The 18,829-nt window shown below is 43.8% G+C and overlaps 2 protein-coding genes across 2 annotated transcripts in view; one reads left to right on the forward strand and one right to left on the reverse strand.

Annotated features, from left to right (window-relative positions):
- Nucleotides 1-4,458, reverse strand: part of CkIIbeta (casein kinase II subunit beta) — a 50,953-nt gene extending 46,495 nt beyond the window's left edge. The window contains exons 1-3 of the mRNA XM_037414079.2: nucleotides 4,329-4,458; nucleotides 3,153-3,241; nucleotides 899-1,001 (exon numbers count right to left, since the gene is read on the reverse strand). Coding sequence (XP_037269976.1) covers nucleotides 899-1,001; nucleotides 3,153-3,224 — 175 coding nt within the window. The 5' untranslated portion in view covers nucleotides 3,225-3,241; nucleotides 4,329-4,458. The remainder of the gene's footprint in view (nucleotides 1-898; nucleotides 1,002-3,152; nucleotides 3,242-4,328) is intronic.
- A 1,130-nt stretch (nucleotides 4,459-5,588) lies between these two features.
- Nucleotides 5,589-17,044, forward strand: LOC142776104 (uncharacterized). Its single transcript, XM_075879068.1, has 6 exons — nucleotides 5,589-12,328; nucleotides 12,786-12,845; nucleotides 12,917-12,976; nucleotides 13,039-13,143; nucleotides 13,199-13,312; nucleotides 13,607-17,044. The coding sequence occupies exons 1-6, from the start codon at nucleotides 12,154-12,156 to the stop codon at nucleotides 14,422-14,424; spliced, it is 1,332 nt and encodes a 443-aa protein (XP_075735183.1). The 5' UTR covers nucleotides 5,589-12,153; the 3' UTR covers nucleotides 14,425-17,044.
- The last annotated feature ends 1,785 nt before the right edge of the window (nucleotides 17,045-18,829 follow it).

Below are 18,829 nucleotides of genomic sequence, written 5' to 3' on the forward strand. Positions count from 1 at the left end.
CTTTATGGCCCATTGGCTTCACTAGATTGATTTATATGTAGGGTTTAACGTCCCAAAACCACCATAAAATTATGAGAGACGCCTTAGTGGAGGGCTCCGAAAATTTCGAACACCTGGGGTTCTTTAACGTGCACCCAAATCTGAGCACACGAGCCTACAACATTTCCGACTCCATCGGAAATGAAGCCGCCGCAGCCGGGATTCGAACCCGCGACCTGCGGGTCAGCAGCAGAGTACCTCAGCCACTAGACCACCGCGGCAGGGCTGGGCTTCACTAGACAGTGTGTAATAAAGAAACAAGCCTTCAATCAATCTCCCTTCTTTTGGTGTTATAAAACGTGATATAAGTCGCAAAAAAAAGTTTGAAAAGTACACCAAATGTTTACAATGTTATTCTTCAAGAAACTTGCGCAGATGTAAAAATCTTTTAAAGGACTTAAACTGAATTGAAATATGAGCATGTTTACTATTACCTTATCTTATCAGCTCATTTCTGGTGGCTAAGACATCAGAAACCAACAAAAAAGCAGAGAGGCCAGTTGAGATGCGATTATGTTTTTTAGAAGACTTCAAAATGTTCCCTAATCGATGTTTTAACTTTACTGTTCCCTGTAATTCGAAAGACAACTTATGGAGCTCTCTTAGGGCTGTAATATGTAATCGATTGCACTCTTAAGGAGCCAAAAAATAAGCACTGGCAAAGTCAATGACAGCAAGCAATACAATAGGCTGAATTCCATTGTATCATGCAGTGGTGCAACGACTGGCTTGTGTGTCCTAATATCAAGAAAAAACCTTGCTACTTCAAGATACTGAGCACTTGAGCATGGTCTTGCAGCCCAGTAAAGGATATCTTTTACAGAACATGTTACCATGAAAAACAATTCCAATGACATACCCGGTTCAAGGTCCAAAATCATGTCCAACGCTTGTCTGTAGTGAGGAACCTGCTCACTGAGGCCAGTCAAATTGAACTTGTCCTGAATGTAATCTTCATCAACCTGTAAGCGACAACCATAGGCACACCCAGATAAAACTAAATTTGACATTTCTTATATGCTTGTCAAAGATATTGCTAGCCAGTAGAACAGCAAGTCAGGATAAAAACTAAATATAATCGGACCACCAAGATGTTTAACGATATTAATAGGGGAGACAATAAAGAGAAATTGCTTTTTATAGCAGAATTGAACAGAATGTTAGCAGTCAAATGACGTACTACGACTGTAAGTTAGTGTAAAAGGTTATGAAAAAAAACTGCATGCAGTAACACTCCACCCTGATCCCAAATTAGCATATGAATGCTAGCTGCCACTAAGTGCATCCTGATTATTGTTTCAATATGTTTGATTAGCACCCACGACCACTATATATATTACAAGTTTACAGCTATGAGGAAAGACAACAGTGCAAGAACATGCATAGGCATGATCACAACCAAAAGCTCTCAAATTTATATTGATAGGCGTAGGCACCCCTTGTGGCCCCTACCACTGCGCATAGCATGGTAAAAATGAGAGTGGAGCTCCAGTACAGCCACACACAGTACCAGCAAGAGCTCTACAAAAAGTTAACAGCATCCCATACAAATTTGCAGCACAAGTTTGCCTTCTGGACATGTGCTTGGCCACAGAAAGTTATGACAAGGTGTGCCAGGCTGCTCATAACCCTTTCAGTCACGGTGTCCACATTTGAAGACGCGAACTTTAAAAAGACGTCACATGCCCCGTCCTTCTTCAAATGGCTTGACACTCGGTCTGCACATTCCTGCGGGCACCCTCAGCGGACAATTATCGATCACTTAATTTCACTACACTGCATACTGCTGCAGAGGATCACCTTGCAAAAGACACTGCCATGTTCGACCATCGTTCGACGTGCCGTGGTCCAAGACCAATGTGAAAAGAATTTTTTTTCCTCGTGCTGAGCGAATACAACCGAAAAGCAAACTGTGCATGCATTTCAGGCCTAACAGTTGATTTTTTCGAATGCAAGTACTGAATATGGCTGGCAGCAGCATAACTATATAATAGTTGCACACTCTTTAACATTAATTACTGAAACTTACACAAAACAACACATTCATTCTTTTTTCTGTAGTTGTTGAATATAATACTGGGTGCCTTGGAATTATGCCTTCCAAATTTTCACGCATTTTTGACAGTGCTTCAACTTCGTGATTAAAGGGGATAAAGCAGTTACTAGGTGTGGTTTTTATTTTAACCATTTCCCTGAATAATACCTCCCAATTATGTTTTGTCCATAAGGAGTTGTAGCCACAGAGGTGATTTAGTACTAACCAAGGCTTCTTTCTATAGAAAGCAATGCACTCCAAACTCCCCACGCTATTAATTTTGTTCTTCGTTGACATTTTTCTATGTAGGCTGACTTACCAATGCATAATATCTGTTCCCTGGACAAAAGTTGCCGTGACATAGTTGCCAGAAAGTACACTTTGGCAATGAATAATTACAGTTCCATCACCAACCTAAGACTATCTTCCCCTCCCATGCTCCACATGTTCTTGCCTGATGTGAAGCATTACAAATAAACATGATCAGCCTGATTTAAGGCTTATAAGTGCCCTTCATAAGTGCTGAATTCTGTTATCTTCTCTTGTCCCGCTAAAAAATGCTGTTAATTTGCCCAGATGCACTCGGCCATGTGCAAGTGTAATAGTGTGCAATAAACTGAGGTCGAACTTCGGCCGTCTGATAACGTGTACTTACATAAATAACATTTTTCTTGTGCATACCACCTCACCAAAATGAGGCCGCCACGACAAAAAATTCATGTGTTTGGCAGCAGGCCTTACCACTATGGCAGGCGCGATGAACAAGAATTTCACATACTAACTTACAGACTAAACAATGTATTTCTAGACAAGCCTGCCTTGAATTGCAAAGCTACTGTGGCAACTGACTTATGCAACGCTAAACAGAAGCTTGAACTGAATGTACCGGCCAGTTATGATTAATGCGGTGCGAATTCATCAGTCCGAAGGGAACTACCGACGGATCAGAAAATCGAAGGACCACAATAAATAGAGGCAGAACCAGTGACTGAACAGGCGACAAGAGTGTTGGTCAACTCCACAACAGTTACGTGCGGCCTACCAACAGCGATTACCAGATTGCCGGTCACAAGCTTACCTCGCAAAAGAACTCGTTCCCTCGTAGTCCACAGAACCAGGATATCCACGATACTTCCTCAGAAGAACTCATTGTCTCCGACAGCTTACCTGGAACGAGTAGCAAGGATACAAGTTATACCCGTGCCACACGGGCATAGAAAATGACACTGGGTGGCGAAGGCCTTCAGTTCCCGAATGACATTTGTTTCGCCGGCGCTGCTACACGTCCAAAGCGAATGACATTTGACTTGATGATGTCGATCGCAGCACCTTCCAAGTGAGCATTGGGGGAATAGCAATAAAAAAATAAAGAAGCTTTTACAAGCTTCATACACATCACATAATTATTAAACATAGAAATAAGCATATTACGCTGCCCTAAGTTGTAGTTTCTCGCTTTGTTTTACGACGTTGCAGCCGACCGTAGCAACCTAAGCCAACACTAGCCAGATCCACAGCGTAATTAGAAAATGGCGTCTGTCGCATCGCACCTGTCGCATCTCTCAGATGTTCGCAGAGTTCATTTTTGCACGGCAGCACTTGTGTATTTCCGTGCAAAGCATCGCGCTCAAGAGCGAATAATTCTGGAGCAAAGACGAGTTAGTATGCGCCAGCTTTAGTACATTGAACTTGAATTAATTTTAAACCATTTCAACCTGATCTTCGTATAACGGTCAAAGCACTTTTTTAAAAGTTTAGTGCAAATAAAAGACGGGAAGTTTTATTTTTAGCTGAATATGATTTGTTTTATTTACTTTAAGGTAAATCGCACTTCGCGAGCTGTGTCGTCGAGAGTAGGCATTTCTCAGTCAACTGAGTTCTCGCGAAGGCATTTGGTGGCGAATGGCATTCGGACGAATGCCATTTCGTTCGCCCGTGTGGCACCGCGTGAATGGCAATAAATCTGAAGGCATTCGGGGGTAAATGCCATTTTCTCTGCCCATGTATCGTAACATAAACGCGCAATCATTTGTCGCACCAATGACATCAACCACGTGCGACCACCATGCGCTAATAAAAATAATTAGTAACTTCGAGTAGTAATGAACACTTAATTCTAGACTTTTTTTTTTTACCGAGATGGTGCGCTCGCGTCTCGGTACACGGCACCCTTAAAAGCACTCGTACGGTTTGTCACTTAGTATCAACGCTAAAATGACCCGTTCGATTTCACAATAGCTTTAAGTCAGCTTACCGACTTCTCAAGAAATCAGGCGACGAGAGAAAAGCTTAGCAGAAATACTTTGCCAATCGAGGAACAAATCGGAACAGCCAGCGAGCACCGCCGCGGTCACCAGGCTGACAAGAAACACACTAGCGTCGACACCGTGGTTTCGTAAAAATGGCGCAAGTGATATGTTGTGAATACGAAAAATCAATGTTCTTCGAAAGCTGTTTTATCTGTTATTTTAATAAAGCAATGGCATTTTTAATAGTATACGTTTGTATAAATATTTTTGTCAAAAACTTTCAAAACTTCCACTCAGTTAGGGCAATGGTAGTGTTACAGACACGGACAGACTTCAGTTTACTACACGGAGGAACTGGTTTACTAGAAGTACACTCTTGTAGTGTATAGATGTATTGTAGTTAGGGTTATCAAATTTGTAGTGAAGCATGGAGGAATAAAAACTAATGAGAGGCCTTGACGTGATATCCGTAAAGCCGCCGCATGAATAGGTGGATAGATTGATATGGGTGTACCCTTTGCGGCTAACGCTACCTAGCCGTAATACTTAGTGAACCAAAAACTAGATGTATCTTTTTTTTTTTTCTTTAGGTAGTGAAGTTGAGGACTGGTACTAAGCAGTAAAGGGTTTATTTTCACTCGTGCCTTCATTTTAGCCACCAATCCTTCTTCTAGTTAATTCTACCAGCTTAAAGTCTATTTTGCCCTCCCTGTCCCTAAACACTAGTGCTTTGAAAATCTCTGTGCCATCATCCTGAGCTATATCCCATACAACACTCGATGTCCTTAGGTCGTCCTCATATGGTACAATCGTCCTTGCACAGTTCTCATTGACCTTAGTACTTACTGAAGACGACACAAGCTGGTTTGCCCCGGAAACGTCTTTTCGAGTGCTTTCTGAGGACAACATTTGGTCCGGAAAAGGTCCTGTTAAGTAGTTTTTGGGGATGACAAAAGCGTTGCACTGAGCACTTGGATATAATTCCTGAAGACCTTTACGCACCAAGTAGATGCATTTCATACGTGAAAACTTTCTCCACAAGTTTGTTTCTTACAGCCATAAAGTTATTGTATATTTTCGCCTCGTTTTTTTTTTTTTTGCAGAAAATTTTTAAGTAATGCGTTGCGCTTAATGAGACACACATAGTCGATTGGCTTAGATATTGAACACGGTATTGCGAAATGTCCATTCGGAACAGTGTGTTCTTAAATGTCACAGCTTTAAATTAGTCATCATACGCCGCTGTATCGCGTAATAACAAACTAGCAGCTGGCAACCATTGACTATGCGGCAGCAGCGGCATCATGTCCTTTGTTGTTTGTGCGCATGGTTAAAAGTAAGATATGTGTGAGAGTGTAAGTCGTAGGTGATGACCAACGTTACTAGAATAGGTGGGTGATGACGGTAGGTAAATTGCCGTGTTGATGGGTGCACTGGGCTGCTCAACGTTCAGACTGATCATGGATGCATTGTCACCAGCCGACCGCGGCGAGGAGTGGTTCGAAGCAGCCTGGAACAACAGACAATCGCGATCAATTGGGCTTCGAAGCAGCCTGGCCCCAATGTGAAAGGATCGACTTCTGCATCTGACACATGGCCCGACCTCGGGCAAGTCAAGTCAACGCCCGTGCTGAGTGCACTGATAGGCTGTCAGAGCGGAGCCTCTAATACTAGTGAGTGCATTGGGCGCGATACACGTGGTGATAAGGACACTGTGTCAAACTTTCAAGGAAGATTACAAACGTAGTTGATTGAGCTGTGTTGACTGCCTTGATACTGCTTTTCTTTTTTCAGACTATACGCGTACTCGAATGCCTGACAAAGCTGTCAGTTGTGATTAATTACTGTTAAATAAATAAATTTCAGTCAACAAGCTTTGTTTGTTTTACTCTAATAGTCCAGCACTGTCACCTCTCTGTTTATCAATACAGTATATATACTCGAGACCTCGCAGGTGTTTTTCTTTTGATGTATGGAAATATGAAAAGAAGTAAATCATAAGTAGTATCACTGCCCACAGTACCGAACCGGCCACGCTACCGTTGTTCTGAAAAGATACTGAAAAGGTCCTGAATTGTTGTTTTGAGGGTGTGCTGAGGTTGTTATGTGTATGGACAAGGGGACGAGATAAGTGCCTTTCTAGTACCATAAGAGGACATTCTGAGGGCGTCATATTGTCCTCACGGAGGCATACTGAGGACGTCCTGAGGTTGTGTTTGTGTTGTCTGAGTAGGGTGAAGCCCTTTACAGAACATTATCAAGTGTTTGGCAGTTTTTCCCTCCTATCCACACGCACTCCATACCGTGTCTACCCCTTCGTATTTGGCCCGATATGTCTTGGTTCGCAATACTCCCATCCTGGCCTCAAACAGTAGAGAACTACCCCGAGTATTATCATAGATAATTTCCTTGGCAATTTCTTGCTTAAAAGTTCGATATATCTCTAGTGCGGACTTCTTAATCATGCCAATTCTCCACATATCGGTCTCAGCTTCCTTCACCTTCTTCTTAACCGATATATTCTTTTTGGTTTGGCCCCCTGCTCTTTTCCAAGTATTTACCAGTCAATTTTCTGGTTCGCTTCCTCCATTTTGTATCGACATTCTTCATGTACAAGTAGCTAAATACCTTCCTAGCCCAACGCTCCTCCCCCATTTCTTTCAATTGCTTCTCAAATTTTATCTTCCTGCTAGCTTCCCTGCCCTTGAATGATGTCCATCCCATATCACGTTATGCTCCCTGATTTGGTGTATTCCTGTGAGCTCCTAAAGCAAGCCTACCTATTCCTCGTTGCTTAATTTCTAATCTTGCTTGAACCTCTGATCTCAGGCACAAGTACTGCATTGCCGAAAGTCAGACCAGGAACTATGACACCTTACCAAATTCATCTTACCCCGTCATACCTATAAGTATGATATTGCAATTTCACACTGCCCTATTTTTCATCACCGCTGCATTCCTGGTTCCTTTAGTGGTTACGTATATTTCGTGTTCCCTTAGATACTCGGTCCCATTGCTTATCCATACGCCCAGATATTTGTATTTATTCGTTATCTCTAGCGTGACCTCCTGTATCGTAAGCTCGATCACTACCTTCATTATCATTAAAAATCATGACTGCTGATTTTTCCTTACTGAACCTCAAATCTAACTTATCTCCCTCATTACGGCAGAGATGTTCATAAATGTCTGCAAATCTTCCTTGTTGTCGGCCATAACCACTATATTATCTGCGTACATCAACGCTGGTAATGCCTGTTCAATGAGTTTTCCTTGTTTGACGAAAGAGAGGTTAAAGCCAAGTCCACTCCCCTCTAATTTGGCCTCTAATCTTTGTAGGTACTACATCATGAATAACAAGGGTGACAGAGGACACCTCTACCTAATTATAAGCCCCCGTTTTATCTCTGTGTACTCAAATACCTGTTTTTCCCATTTTATAGCTACCTTGTTACTTTTATAGATATTGTTAGCTTAGTGACTCAATCCTCCGCACCTAGTGTGTCCAGTATTCCCCACAAGACCTCTTGAACCACGCTATCCTACGCTTCCTTGATATCCAAAAATGCTAGCCACAAGGGCCTGTGTTCCTTTTCTCGCAAACACCCACACTACATCCTAGCGGAGAAGAAAATCAACACTTCGCGATTTCCGGCGAGCAGCAGCCGCAGTGGCCTTGCAAGCGGCGCCGGCGGAGTGGTAGATGTTCTCTGCCAGCAGCAAGTCAATTAACGAGTGCTGTTTCTTTTGCTCATTTTAGGAAAGCTGTGCGGTGCCCAGGTGCAAATCGCGTGCACCGCCGGATGTACCTGGTGGCACTGTTCACGTATGTTCGCCTCACTGTTGATCAATAATGCATGGTATTTGCATGCGGAGCTCTCAGCTGTATGCTCCGTTGGTTCTTACTCATTGTGTAAACTGAGAACACATGCGAAATTTCATTTTTAGTGTCGTAGGCATCATGTCGCGTTTTTAGAAGTTGTGTCGTTCATACGGAAGGACAATAATCTTTTCTTGTTATCGGACTGAATGTGTATGTATTGTACAGTGTGCGCTCGCTGCGTGTTAGATGTGTGCGCACTGAAATTGCACACTTTACGTGCACGATCGCGTATACAATACTCTGGTGCCTTCTTATCAACGTGAAGTACGTCAAGTACTAGGCTGGCGTTTCATGGAATAGCTACGAAGCAAGCTGTCAAAATCGTGCATTGCCACACTGACATTATATACGAGCAAAGAGATGCTAATTGGCTCGTAGATCGGAAAATCTGGCTAAGAAAAAAAAAAGGCCTTACAGTGAACAGAATGAGTAAGTCACTGCATGTTGAGTTCGAATATGATGATGCAGAGGCTGAATGATTTTGATTACGACATGTACCAGTGCTTTCTGTGCTGTTGCACAAAAACACTCCACGAAGTATTTCAGCACGCCGCGCTCGGACCTGCCACGGAAAAACAGTCTGGGAAAGGTGTGCTTGCAACATTTTACTGCATGCAAGCCATACAATACGAGTTAAGTTTACGCCGGGACTATCGAGTCCACACAGAAGCAAACCAGCGCTGCTGTTTTGTTTGCCCCATACCGGTTTGTTTGCCCCATAAATTTGACGTCACTTCCGCCACACACCTCGCAATGCATTGGTTAGCATTGGGATACGATAGGGCCCAGTGATGCCAACTTTAGGGATTTATCTCTAGATTTAGAGATTTTCCACCTCATTTAAGGATCTGGCATCTTTTTTTGTTTAATCTAGGGATTTTTATAAGGCTGTGGTAATGTGACATTTCGCGGCCTGATGCAAGGCATTACTAAGTGGCCACTCTCTTTCAACTAGAAAGGTTGTAAAAAATGATAATTTGGGCCATTTCATGTTTTTATATAGGATAGTTTTAGAGTTCTAATGAATCGAGTGAAGGGGATAGCAGTTTTGTAATGCGAGAATGTTATAGTCTGAATATTGCAGAAAATTAAGGTATGTAGTCGTAAGAGTTAAACACGTGCATATTATGAGCTCCCAGGGTGATCGCTGCTTTGTGAAACGAAGATAAACTTTATCTTGTAGAGCGCATAAACACGTGTCAAGAATACACTCTCTGTGTGCTTTCACCGAGCAATGTCCATGTGAAATATCGAGGAATCTTATAGAAGAACAGAAGAAATTAAGACTGAAGATTTTGTAAGGTGGTACGGTTTCAATATTCTGCAAACAGTGTGATGAAGGAGTCTGTCCGGGTGTTTCAGTCTTTCCATGCCCTTTATACATGAACGCGTGGAGCTGATTGGAAGTACAGAGGAAAGGAGTAGCTATCGGCCAGTAATAGAGTGCCCATTTACATCTTCTGAAAATGTTGCAACAGAGATTGCAAGCGTGGAAAATTAAGAATAATGCATCAGCTGTCAAGCTGCAAATATGAGAAAGGCGCGACGAACTTGCGGTTGACCGAATAATAACATCTATGTCTCAATGCGTGTGCAAAGTGAATTCCACATGCAAATCCGTCTCGTTGGCAGCAGGTTGGCAGCACTGACACTCCAGAAAACGTGTTGAAAAAATACCTTAAAAATGGCTAATGATGATTTTTACTCTTAAGAAGGTTCAGAAGTACTTGGATGCAAAGCTGACTATCTTAATACTTTTTTGGGAGTCAATTAGTCTAAACAATTACATTAAAACTATAATCCAGGAATTTTTCTAGCAATCTAGGGATTTTTCGAGAGTCAACCTAGGAATAAAACGCATCTGTGAGTTGGCATCACTGATAGAACCTCTCCTCAGTGCCCTTATCCATCTTTATCACGGAGGAAGGAAAGGTAAGGAGAGGCCCTGACGTCACTCGTTGTGAAGCCGCGATGAAGCCGGAAGTCGGACATATTGACTGGGCGAATTCTCCTTTCTTGTTTACATATGAATGCGATGCAGAACTTCTGCAGAAGGAGCGACTCCCTCTCTGTCTCAAAAAGCACGTGGCCTGCGCACCGCGTGCGCCGGTGCTATCCGAAACCAACGGAACGGATTTCAACACGCTGTTCTGCCGCGATACGGTTGACGAAATCTCTGCGTATGGGTGTTGTACTCTTGCACTGCCGGCGTTTACGATAAACACGGCAAGTTGCACGCTAAGCTTTTTTTAAGTGTGAATACACTTTATAAGCGACCCCAAACCATCCACCGCCGTCGGCGGCGTCCGCAGTCTTCTCTCTATCTTTAAAAGAAAGAGGACTTGGCGGGCCGCAGCGCGACGCTCTACCGAATAAGCCACGGACGCGACGCTGATATCGGTGTCAGTAACGCCATAGAGAAAGAAGAAGACAAGAGCGGACACTCCGCGAAACCTGGCCTCAGGAAGTGCGTCACGACTACGTAACGAACTAGTGCTCTCACCAAACGTCAGAGAACGCTAGCGCAAACAAAAAACAGTTATAATCAATGCAACAGAATTGTTTTTACAAAATAATAATTATACGCCCAAATTTTGTATGTTCTTTATACATAAAAACAATTTATTCAACACACCTTACGCGATTATTTTTCTTCAGCCGTACTGTCATAAACACCATCTACCCAGCGACAAGCCCATGCATGACTGACAGCGAGAAGCTTTCGTCGCTTTTGTCAACGTCGGCTGCGTCGGCGTTTTTGTGCGTGAGATAGCAGGTGAGGCACGTTTTCAAGCGAAGCTTGTTGAATGACATGTTGTTGGCCTTGTTGGGTCATTTTTTTAGAAAACGGTTACACTTGCGCGAATAAGACACCATGCAACAAACATAGAAAGATGCACACACACACGTTGCGCTTCGAGTGTGCGAGTTTGTTTCTTACATGGCGTCTCATTCACGCAGTTGCAACCTTTTTCTGAAGCTTGTAAGGACTGGGAGGTTCGCTAAAAAGAAAGTTTGTGGCTCTATGCGGCGGCTAGACGGGAACATTGTGCAACGTATGCAATATAGCAAAGGCGGCACGGCGTCAAGCCGAGGCGACCGCTGCTGCGTCTGCCACGGACGCGAGCGTCTGTGCGCTGAGCATAGCTGGGCAGCTAGGTCATAGGCTCGATGCAAAGTATTGAGAAGCGTTCGCTGGGCCTCGCATGCTTCACGACGCGTTTCCCGAAGGCTCGGAACACGAATAATTCTTGGTGTACCGGAGGCAAATCTGGACTAGCCAAGTGGCCATCATCTTCGTTTCTTCGCTAGCCTTGTGCCACTAGTGCAAGCTGCTCACAAATGTTTTTGACGTTTCCAATATAATTTTACCGCATAAATTTCAACTACGATTTTTCTTCCCAAGGTACTGCTGATACTGCGTACATACGAAGGTGTTCTAAAGTTCCCAGGCCACGATACCATTGCATTACAAGGGATAGCGGCCTGGAAACTTCTGGAGATCTTTGTACGTGGTCTTGACGTATATCTTTGCAAGTCAGAGTTTTATGGGTCAGAGATGTATCACTGGTTTTGTATTGTGCATCGATTAGCTAATCATTCAAAGGGGTTTGTTGGTACACTTATGACGTGCACATATCTTTTTCGTAATTTGACAGCGAGGCATCCACTTACTAACATTTTCAGACCGCGCTGACGCCATGCCGTCCGGCGGTCCAAGCTACAGCAGCTACTGCTGTGTATCGTGGTGCTTCAACAATGGCAGAACCCACAAGAAGCCTGGGACGAGTTTCTTCTGCATACCACGGGACGGCAGGCGTGTTAAAGCTTTTGTATGGTTTGCATGTCTTTAGGCTTACTGTTCGTACTTGCTCAGTGAGGGTAACAATAAAAAATCACTATTCAAGCACTTCCCTTTTTAGCGGATAGTTCATTGCCAATGCAGGATGAAAGCATGGATGCAGTATGCTGGACGCGATGATCTCCTTAGTAAGCCGGCCAGCCTATTGTACGTAACGTACAGGGTTTGTAGCGACCATTTTACTGCTCAAAGTTTCATGGACCCTGGGCACACAAGGCTTACAAGAATGGCTGTTCACAGTGTGCAACCAGCTGCACCATGTAAGTGATTGACTGAAGCTCAAATATGTGCAATAGCAGCCACTTGTATTGAATCAGTGGCGACAGTTAACCGTGAAGATCTTTGTAGCCGATGGAGAAGCCTCACTATAGAAGTAACACTTGGAAAGTCTTAAATTTTGTGAATTGTGGGCTATCAACTTCCTAACAGCAGCTTTACATTTCTGTTGTTTTTTGATGCTCTTGACCTGCGCATCTTGTTTTAAAAGACTTTAAAGGGCTATTTCATGTTATCTTCAAGCCTGAGTGCACATGTACGTATACCTTTCATCAGTGAAAGCTGCCACTGTTGATAATTCCAAAAATCACAAACTACTTGTTTCCTAGTTGGTGCCTTCTCTTTTCTTCCACGTTCGACCAATTTATGCGTTTGAAAGAGCTGTTTAAGTTTCCCCATGCTACAAGCTTTGTAACTTGTACCAACTGTACATATATGCAGGTTCTCTGAGCGTCGCTTCAAGTAGTGACTGTGACATGGCTGCAGAAGCTGCACTGCAAGGTGCGGATGACCTTCAGTTTGTGTTATTTTAAGCCTCTTACTGATACATTGTCGTAATTTCATTTCTTCAGGACCTGCGGTAGAGGCTTCAAAAAGCGGCTCCCACACATTGAGGTGCCCCGATGAACAGGGTGCGTTCAGTGTCGCGATTTCTTTTTTTTATCGAAATTGACTGTTGAACAAACCTCTGCAGGTGGCAGCTCCCTTGTAGCTGGTCAAAGAATTTCCGCTGACTTCGTCTTGCCGGAGAAAACCTTAACCAGTCATTCAGCTGTCACAAAAGGAACTTGTGTGACCGGTAAGTTGTATGTTCACTTCAACACCAGAGTGGATTGATATAGAGACTTCCGCAGGCCGCTCGCAAGATTGTTCCGACAGCACTGTCCGAGGCACTGAACAAGCTTCACAAAACCCTCCAGAAGACGTCTCCGCCAACAGCTCCACGCCCGAGTACCCTAGAAAAAATGGTGACTATGCTTTTATTGCAGCTATTTTAATGTGCTATTTTATGTTTAGGACATTCTGAGGAAACTATCCTCAAAAGGACACTACGTGTGCACTTACAAAATGTAAGGGTGGGCTCTCAGTGATTTTTATTTTTTGTGCATTGTCAACATTGTGAATGGTTTGTTTTTAGGTAGTGGAATCGAAAACTTTGCACCACAGAAAGTTGTGCACCTTGGGTCTGAAAGAGCGAGGAAAGTGCTCGTATGGGATTAGTTGTTCTTCGCTTTTACATCCATTTTTTTTGTTTATTGCAGTGCGTTCCTGTGTGCCAGCGACAATGTCTCCATCAATGAAGTACAAGCAAACCATTAAACATCTGCAAGCCAAAGTAGCAGCACAGCGGAAAACTATCAAAAGACTGCGGAGACAGCCTCACCAAGCACCGTCATCGACTTCAAAGGCTTTTGAAGTTATCCGACCGCACGTCACCGAGGAGGTTTTTAAACTTCTTTCTGCACATGTTCGCTTGAGGCCCAAACGCAAGGGCAAGCGGTTTCCCGTGTGGTTCAAGAAATTTGCTCTTCACTTAAACTTCCGAGGTCCGCGAGCATACCGATTTCTGGCTCCATATTTTTCTTTGCCCTCCCGGCGTTCATTAGGGAGGTGGCTAGCTAATGTAAAGATGACTCCAGGCATAATTCTAGGAATCCTTTCTTCCATTGCAACAAATACTCAAGCTTGGAATGAACGGGACCGAGTGTGCGCTTTAGTTTTCGACGAAATAGCACTCAAAAAGAATTTGTACTATGATGCTGCAAGAGACGTTGCCCAGGGTTTTACAGATGATGGCACTCATCGCACTTCAACCATCGCTGATCGAGCACTGGTTTTTCTTCTTGTTGGCGTTTCGAGAAAGTGGGTTCAACCGGTTGCTTTTACTATAGAGCACACATCAACACCATCATCTGTTATGCATAACTTGCTGGTGTCACTCATTTTGGAGCTTAGGAGCATTAATATTGCAGTGAAAGCAGTCATTTGTGACCAGGGCAGTTCAAATGTAAGTCTCGCTAACCAACTAAGAGTGACTGTAGCAAAGCCTTTTTTTGAAGTTAATGGTGAGCGGGTATAATACATTTTTGATGTTCCGCATTTAATTAAAACAACGCGCAATAATGTCCAAGCACACAAGTTATACATTGGGGATGACATCGTTAACTGGTCGCACATTGTAAGCCTTTACCAATCCTCACATGAGTTGCGGTTGCGATTGGCTCCAAAGTTGACTGAACGGCACGTTCATCAGAAACCTTTTTTTAATATGAAGGTCAGCAGAGCAACTCAGGTCCTCAGTGCATCAGTTTCGATTGCTATCACGGCATTGGTGTATGCGAAGGTGCTGCCTGCCTCGGCCATCACTACAGCTCAATTTTGTGATCGTATGGACAGGATTTTCGATGCCTTGAACAGCTCGAGTAAAAAAAAAACTTCGCAAAAGCTGCGGCATGCAATCATGAAAAATGATTCAGAGCTGATTGACTTCCTCCGAGGCCAGCTTTCCTGGATTGCATCAGTTTGTTGGCAGACGTCAACCACAAACCATCGTAGGTTGGCAAATTACAATTCAGGCAATTTGTCAACTATGGGACGACCTCTCCAAAAATTACAATTTTGAATACCTGTTAACACGCAGGCTTCAACAGGATCCTCTGGAGAACATATTTGGCCACATAAGGCAAAAACAGGGTTGCAACACCAACCCCAATGTAGCACAATTTATTTGTGGCCTGAAGCACATCTGCATAAGAAAACTCTTCAAGCTGTCAGAATACGGAAATGTCGAGGATGATGAATGTGACCTCCTCCAGGAGCAGCTCTCGCCATTCTCCCTCACCAGTGCGTCTCTTGTGGATAATGAGGAGTGTGCACAGCCACAGCCTGACGACTTTCCCGCTCTAGACGATCTCTCTGAACTTGTGACAAACGTTCACTCTCATATTATCGATGACTCCGCTGCATATTATGTAGCTGGTTTTCTCATCAAACACTTCCTTCGGAATGCATGTGACGGTTGCAGTTGCCCACAGTTACTGAAAGACGACAGTGAGACGCTTAAGAGTACCCACCAGTATTTCACAATGCTCAAAGCATACCACGTCCCCAGCAAACTTTTTGGGAATCTCACTGTGCCATCAGAAGCAGCTTTTGCATACGTACAACAACTTGAACCTCACTTTCTTGCCATAATTGAGGCCACTGCACATCACCTGAAAGTGTGCGATGTTTTGTATCACCATCTGTCAAGTGTTGGCGATTTTCATTTCTGCTCTGCTGGGTGTCGCGCGAAGTTTCTGAAAATGTTTTGCCGTGTTCGTTTATGTTGGCATGTGCGTTTTGTGAACCGAAACTTAGATAGGGTTAGGTTCCAGTCTTCAATCTCAAGCATACAGCTTGACAAGTTCAAAGGTTAGCAATTAGCGGCGGGTTTACACTAAAGTATTCGAGTTGAGCCGAATCCTGCAATAACTTTGTTATGTTATTACTTCGTTACAGCAGACTTCATTATGGTCTTATATGCTTATATTCAGCTCAACTGGACTAGCCACTCCTTCGTTGCATACATTGTTTAGGTTACCCGCTATGAGGAGTAGGGACACTGTGTATTCGCTCGAAGTGATTTGCATAACCTTAAAAAGAATGTTGGGTATCCTGTCTGTATTTTTGTAGCAAATGCGGGCGAACTGTACACTTTACTGTGGCTCGCTTGGTCACTGTGTATGCTTTATCTCTCCAGCTCAAGTAATATATCGATAACAAAACCGCTTGTTGAAATGTCTTCGAGCGGGTAAGGAACACAGTATGAAGTGGGCACGGTTCACGTTATCACGCTTTTCAAATTTTAGCTTCTCATCAACCTCCTCATCTCGCCCATCAAAATTTTCAAATGAATACTTAAACTTGTAGCGTTTGATGGGGCTGCGGACGCTGCCATTTTATTTTTATATAGCTTGTGAGTGATAACGTACGATGTAGAGCCTTTGTGAAAAATAATGAGCCAAAGTGGTTTCCTTCTGCTATTTATTAGCCCTGTAATACCGCTCTCGTAGCACCAATTAAGGTCCACAATTCTGGATAAGTGATGACTACAATCTATTTTAGCTCGCAAGCGTCACAGCAACACCCAGACGCAAATCACTTGGGATCTTAAGTTTTTGATGAAGGCGACGCATAACAAAAGCCACAAAACCTGCCAGTGTTGTAGCATAAAGTTTGTCTTTCACGTAGTGAGCAAGCTGCAAAGCCCTACCTTTCTGAGGACAAGCAGGCATCAAGTCTGCTTTTTTTCATTTTGGACTAGCTGTTCTTAAGCACAGCCAGCACACTGCACCTTTGCCTTTCTGCTATATTGTGTCGTGTGGTTTCTGTGTGCTCTTTTTTTCTATGCATTATTTCTGTTAACCCCAGGCGTGATTCGCGACTTCATTGCTGTGTATATGTCACTTCTTCCTTCTTCATCAGCATTGTGCGCTGTGTTTTTGCCATAGATCCTTACTTACCCTCTGGCCCGGTGTGTCATACTTCAGCAGCTTCTCGGCTTCTGCCAACTCTAGCGATGTGTGCGTTGTCTGTGTTCTCTCTGTATTTGTTACAATTTATTTGTAAGGCGAGATGCATTTGGTGTCTACCTTTGTCATATTGTGCTTTTTATATTCTCAGACTCTACCTTGCCTTTGAATAAAACATTACGGATACTCTGTCTCTTTGACTGATATATACATTGATCACTCGTTCCAAAAGAAAAACACAAGCGCGATGAATAAAACTGTAGTGAATTATCATTACCTGCATCTATTTTTATTATAACTTAATCGAAATAAAAATTACGTCACGACCGATTCGCACGAACCACTGAACAAAACAAAACAGGGAATCGCTAAATCAAAACGACCTACAAAAACTATCCATTTGGGCGATGAATAGTGGTCTGAAATCATGAACTTTCGTCATAGCCAAACGTCGGTTATGCAAAGTAATTCAAAATTTGCGCCAGTGAAACCGAAACAGGAAGCGCACGCCACTTGCTCTCACCAACCACTAGGTGTGCTAGGGTCGATTGGGCCGCTGGGGTCTACGGGAGTGTCCACTCTTAACCTTTATTTCTCTATGGTAACGCGCCTATACCTCCTCCCCCTTCGCTCGCTCCTCCGCTCTCCTCGCTCGCTGCAGCTGCGCGCGCACCCCTCTCTCTCTTGCGCCCGCCTTCTCTCTCAGTCTCCCGTCGAGAGCGGGTCGTGAGGGGGAGTAGCTCCCGCCGACTGGTTCGCCCTCCGCGGTCTCCTGATGCCGTGCAGCTCTCGCATTGTGGCACCCCGCCCTTGGACTGCTTCGACCGGATCCCCACTTTCCTATCTCCTTCTTTTTTCCTCTCGTTGGCTGTCTTCTTCTCCGTCTACTTTCCTTCTATTCTTGTTATCCCTCCTCCCCCCTCCCCTATAAGGCACTGCGCCGTGTCGCCTGAAGGCAGACAGAAATTAGGTGCCTTTTTCCTCTTCATTCTAATCACTACCACCACCACCATTCGCCAGTGAGTTAACGTAAACTCCTCCGTGTGATCAAATTGCGATTCCCAGGAACCATTACACCATAAAGGCACCATAGTGTGATTAATAAATATAATAGTGCGAATTAATAAATACCCCTCATAGCATCACCCCGTGTATTCGCACTTAACCATCTTCACCCTCGGGGAAATGCTTGGGAGTTTTTTTATTTAATGTGTTCTTTGTGAAAGTAAAGATGATATTTCGGACATTGCCGCGCGACGAACCAGGCACCGAAATTTGTACAGCTTCTTTCAGATCACTTTTCCCCCTTTTGAGCTTCTTTTTTAGGATTTATGAAATTTTCGGTCAGGCTGTGGGCTAGAAACAACGATAAAAAGCGAGCATCTTAAGCGAAGCAGAACAGGAACTTTACTGCGCAGAAGCATGTGGTAACTGCACAGGAACTTGAAAAGCAAGATTATATTACAGTCTTAATAAGGGCCTGTGGATCGCAAATGCATCGTCCGCTGTCATAAGAAGCAACACTGCATAACTGTGACTAACCTGCAAAGCGTTCATCGAACGAATTCTTGAACACAGTCGTAATCTTCTATGATGGCTTTTCAGCATAATTTTGACGGACGCTGCAAATTCGGAGTACGTAAACGTACGCGCGCTAGTTTCGTGGTTTCTAGTTCAGACACCTGGTTACAACCACCACCGGAGGGAAATCGCGTAGCTAACAATGCTCTAGTGGCTATGGTACTCGGCTGCTGACCCGCAGGTTGCGGGTTCGTATCCCGGCTGCGGCGGCTGCATTTCCGATGGAGGCGGAAATGTTGTAGGCCCGTGTGCTCAGATTTGGGTGCACGTTAAAGAACCCCAGGTGGTCAAAATTTCTGGAGCCCTCCACTACGGCGTCTCTCATAATCATATGGTGGTTTTGGGACGTTAAACCCCACATATCAATCAATAGCTAACAATGCGGCACAA

Source organism: Rhipicephalus microplus, chromosome X (assembly GCF_043290135.1).
Source record: "Rhipicephalus microplus isolate Deutch F79 chromosome X, USDA_Rmic, whole genome shotgun sequence".
NCBI lineage: Eukaryota > Metazoa > Arthropoda > Arachnida > Ixodida > Ixodidae > Rhipicephalus > Rhipicephalus microplus.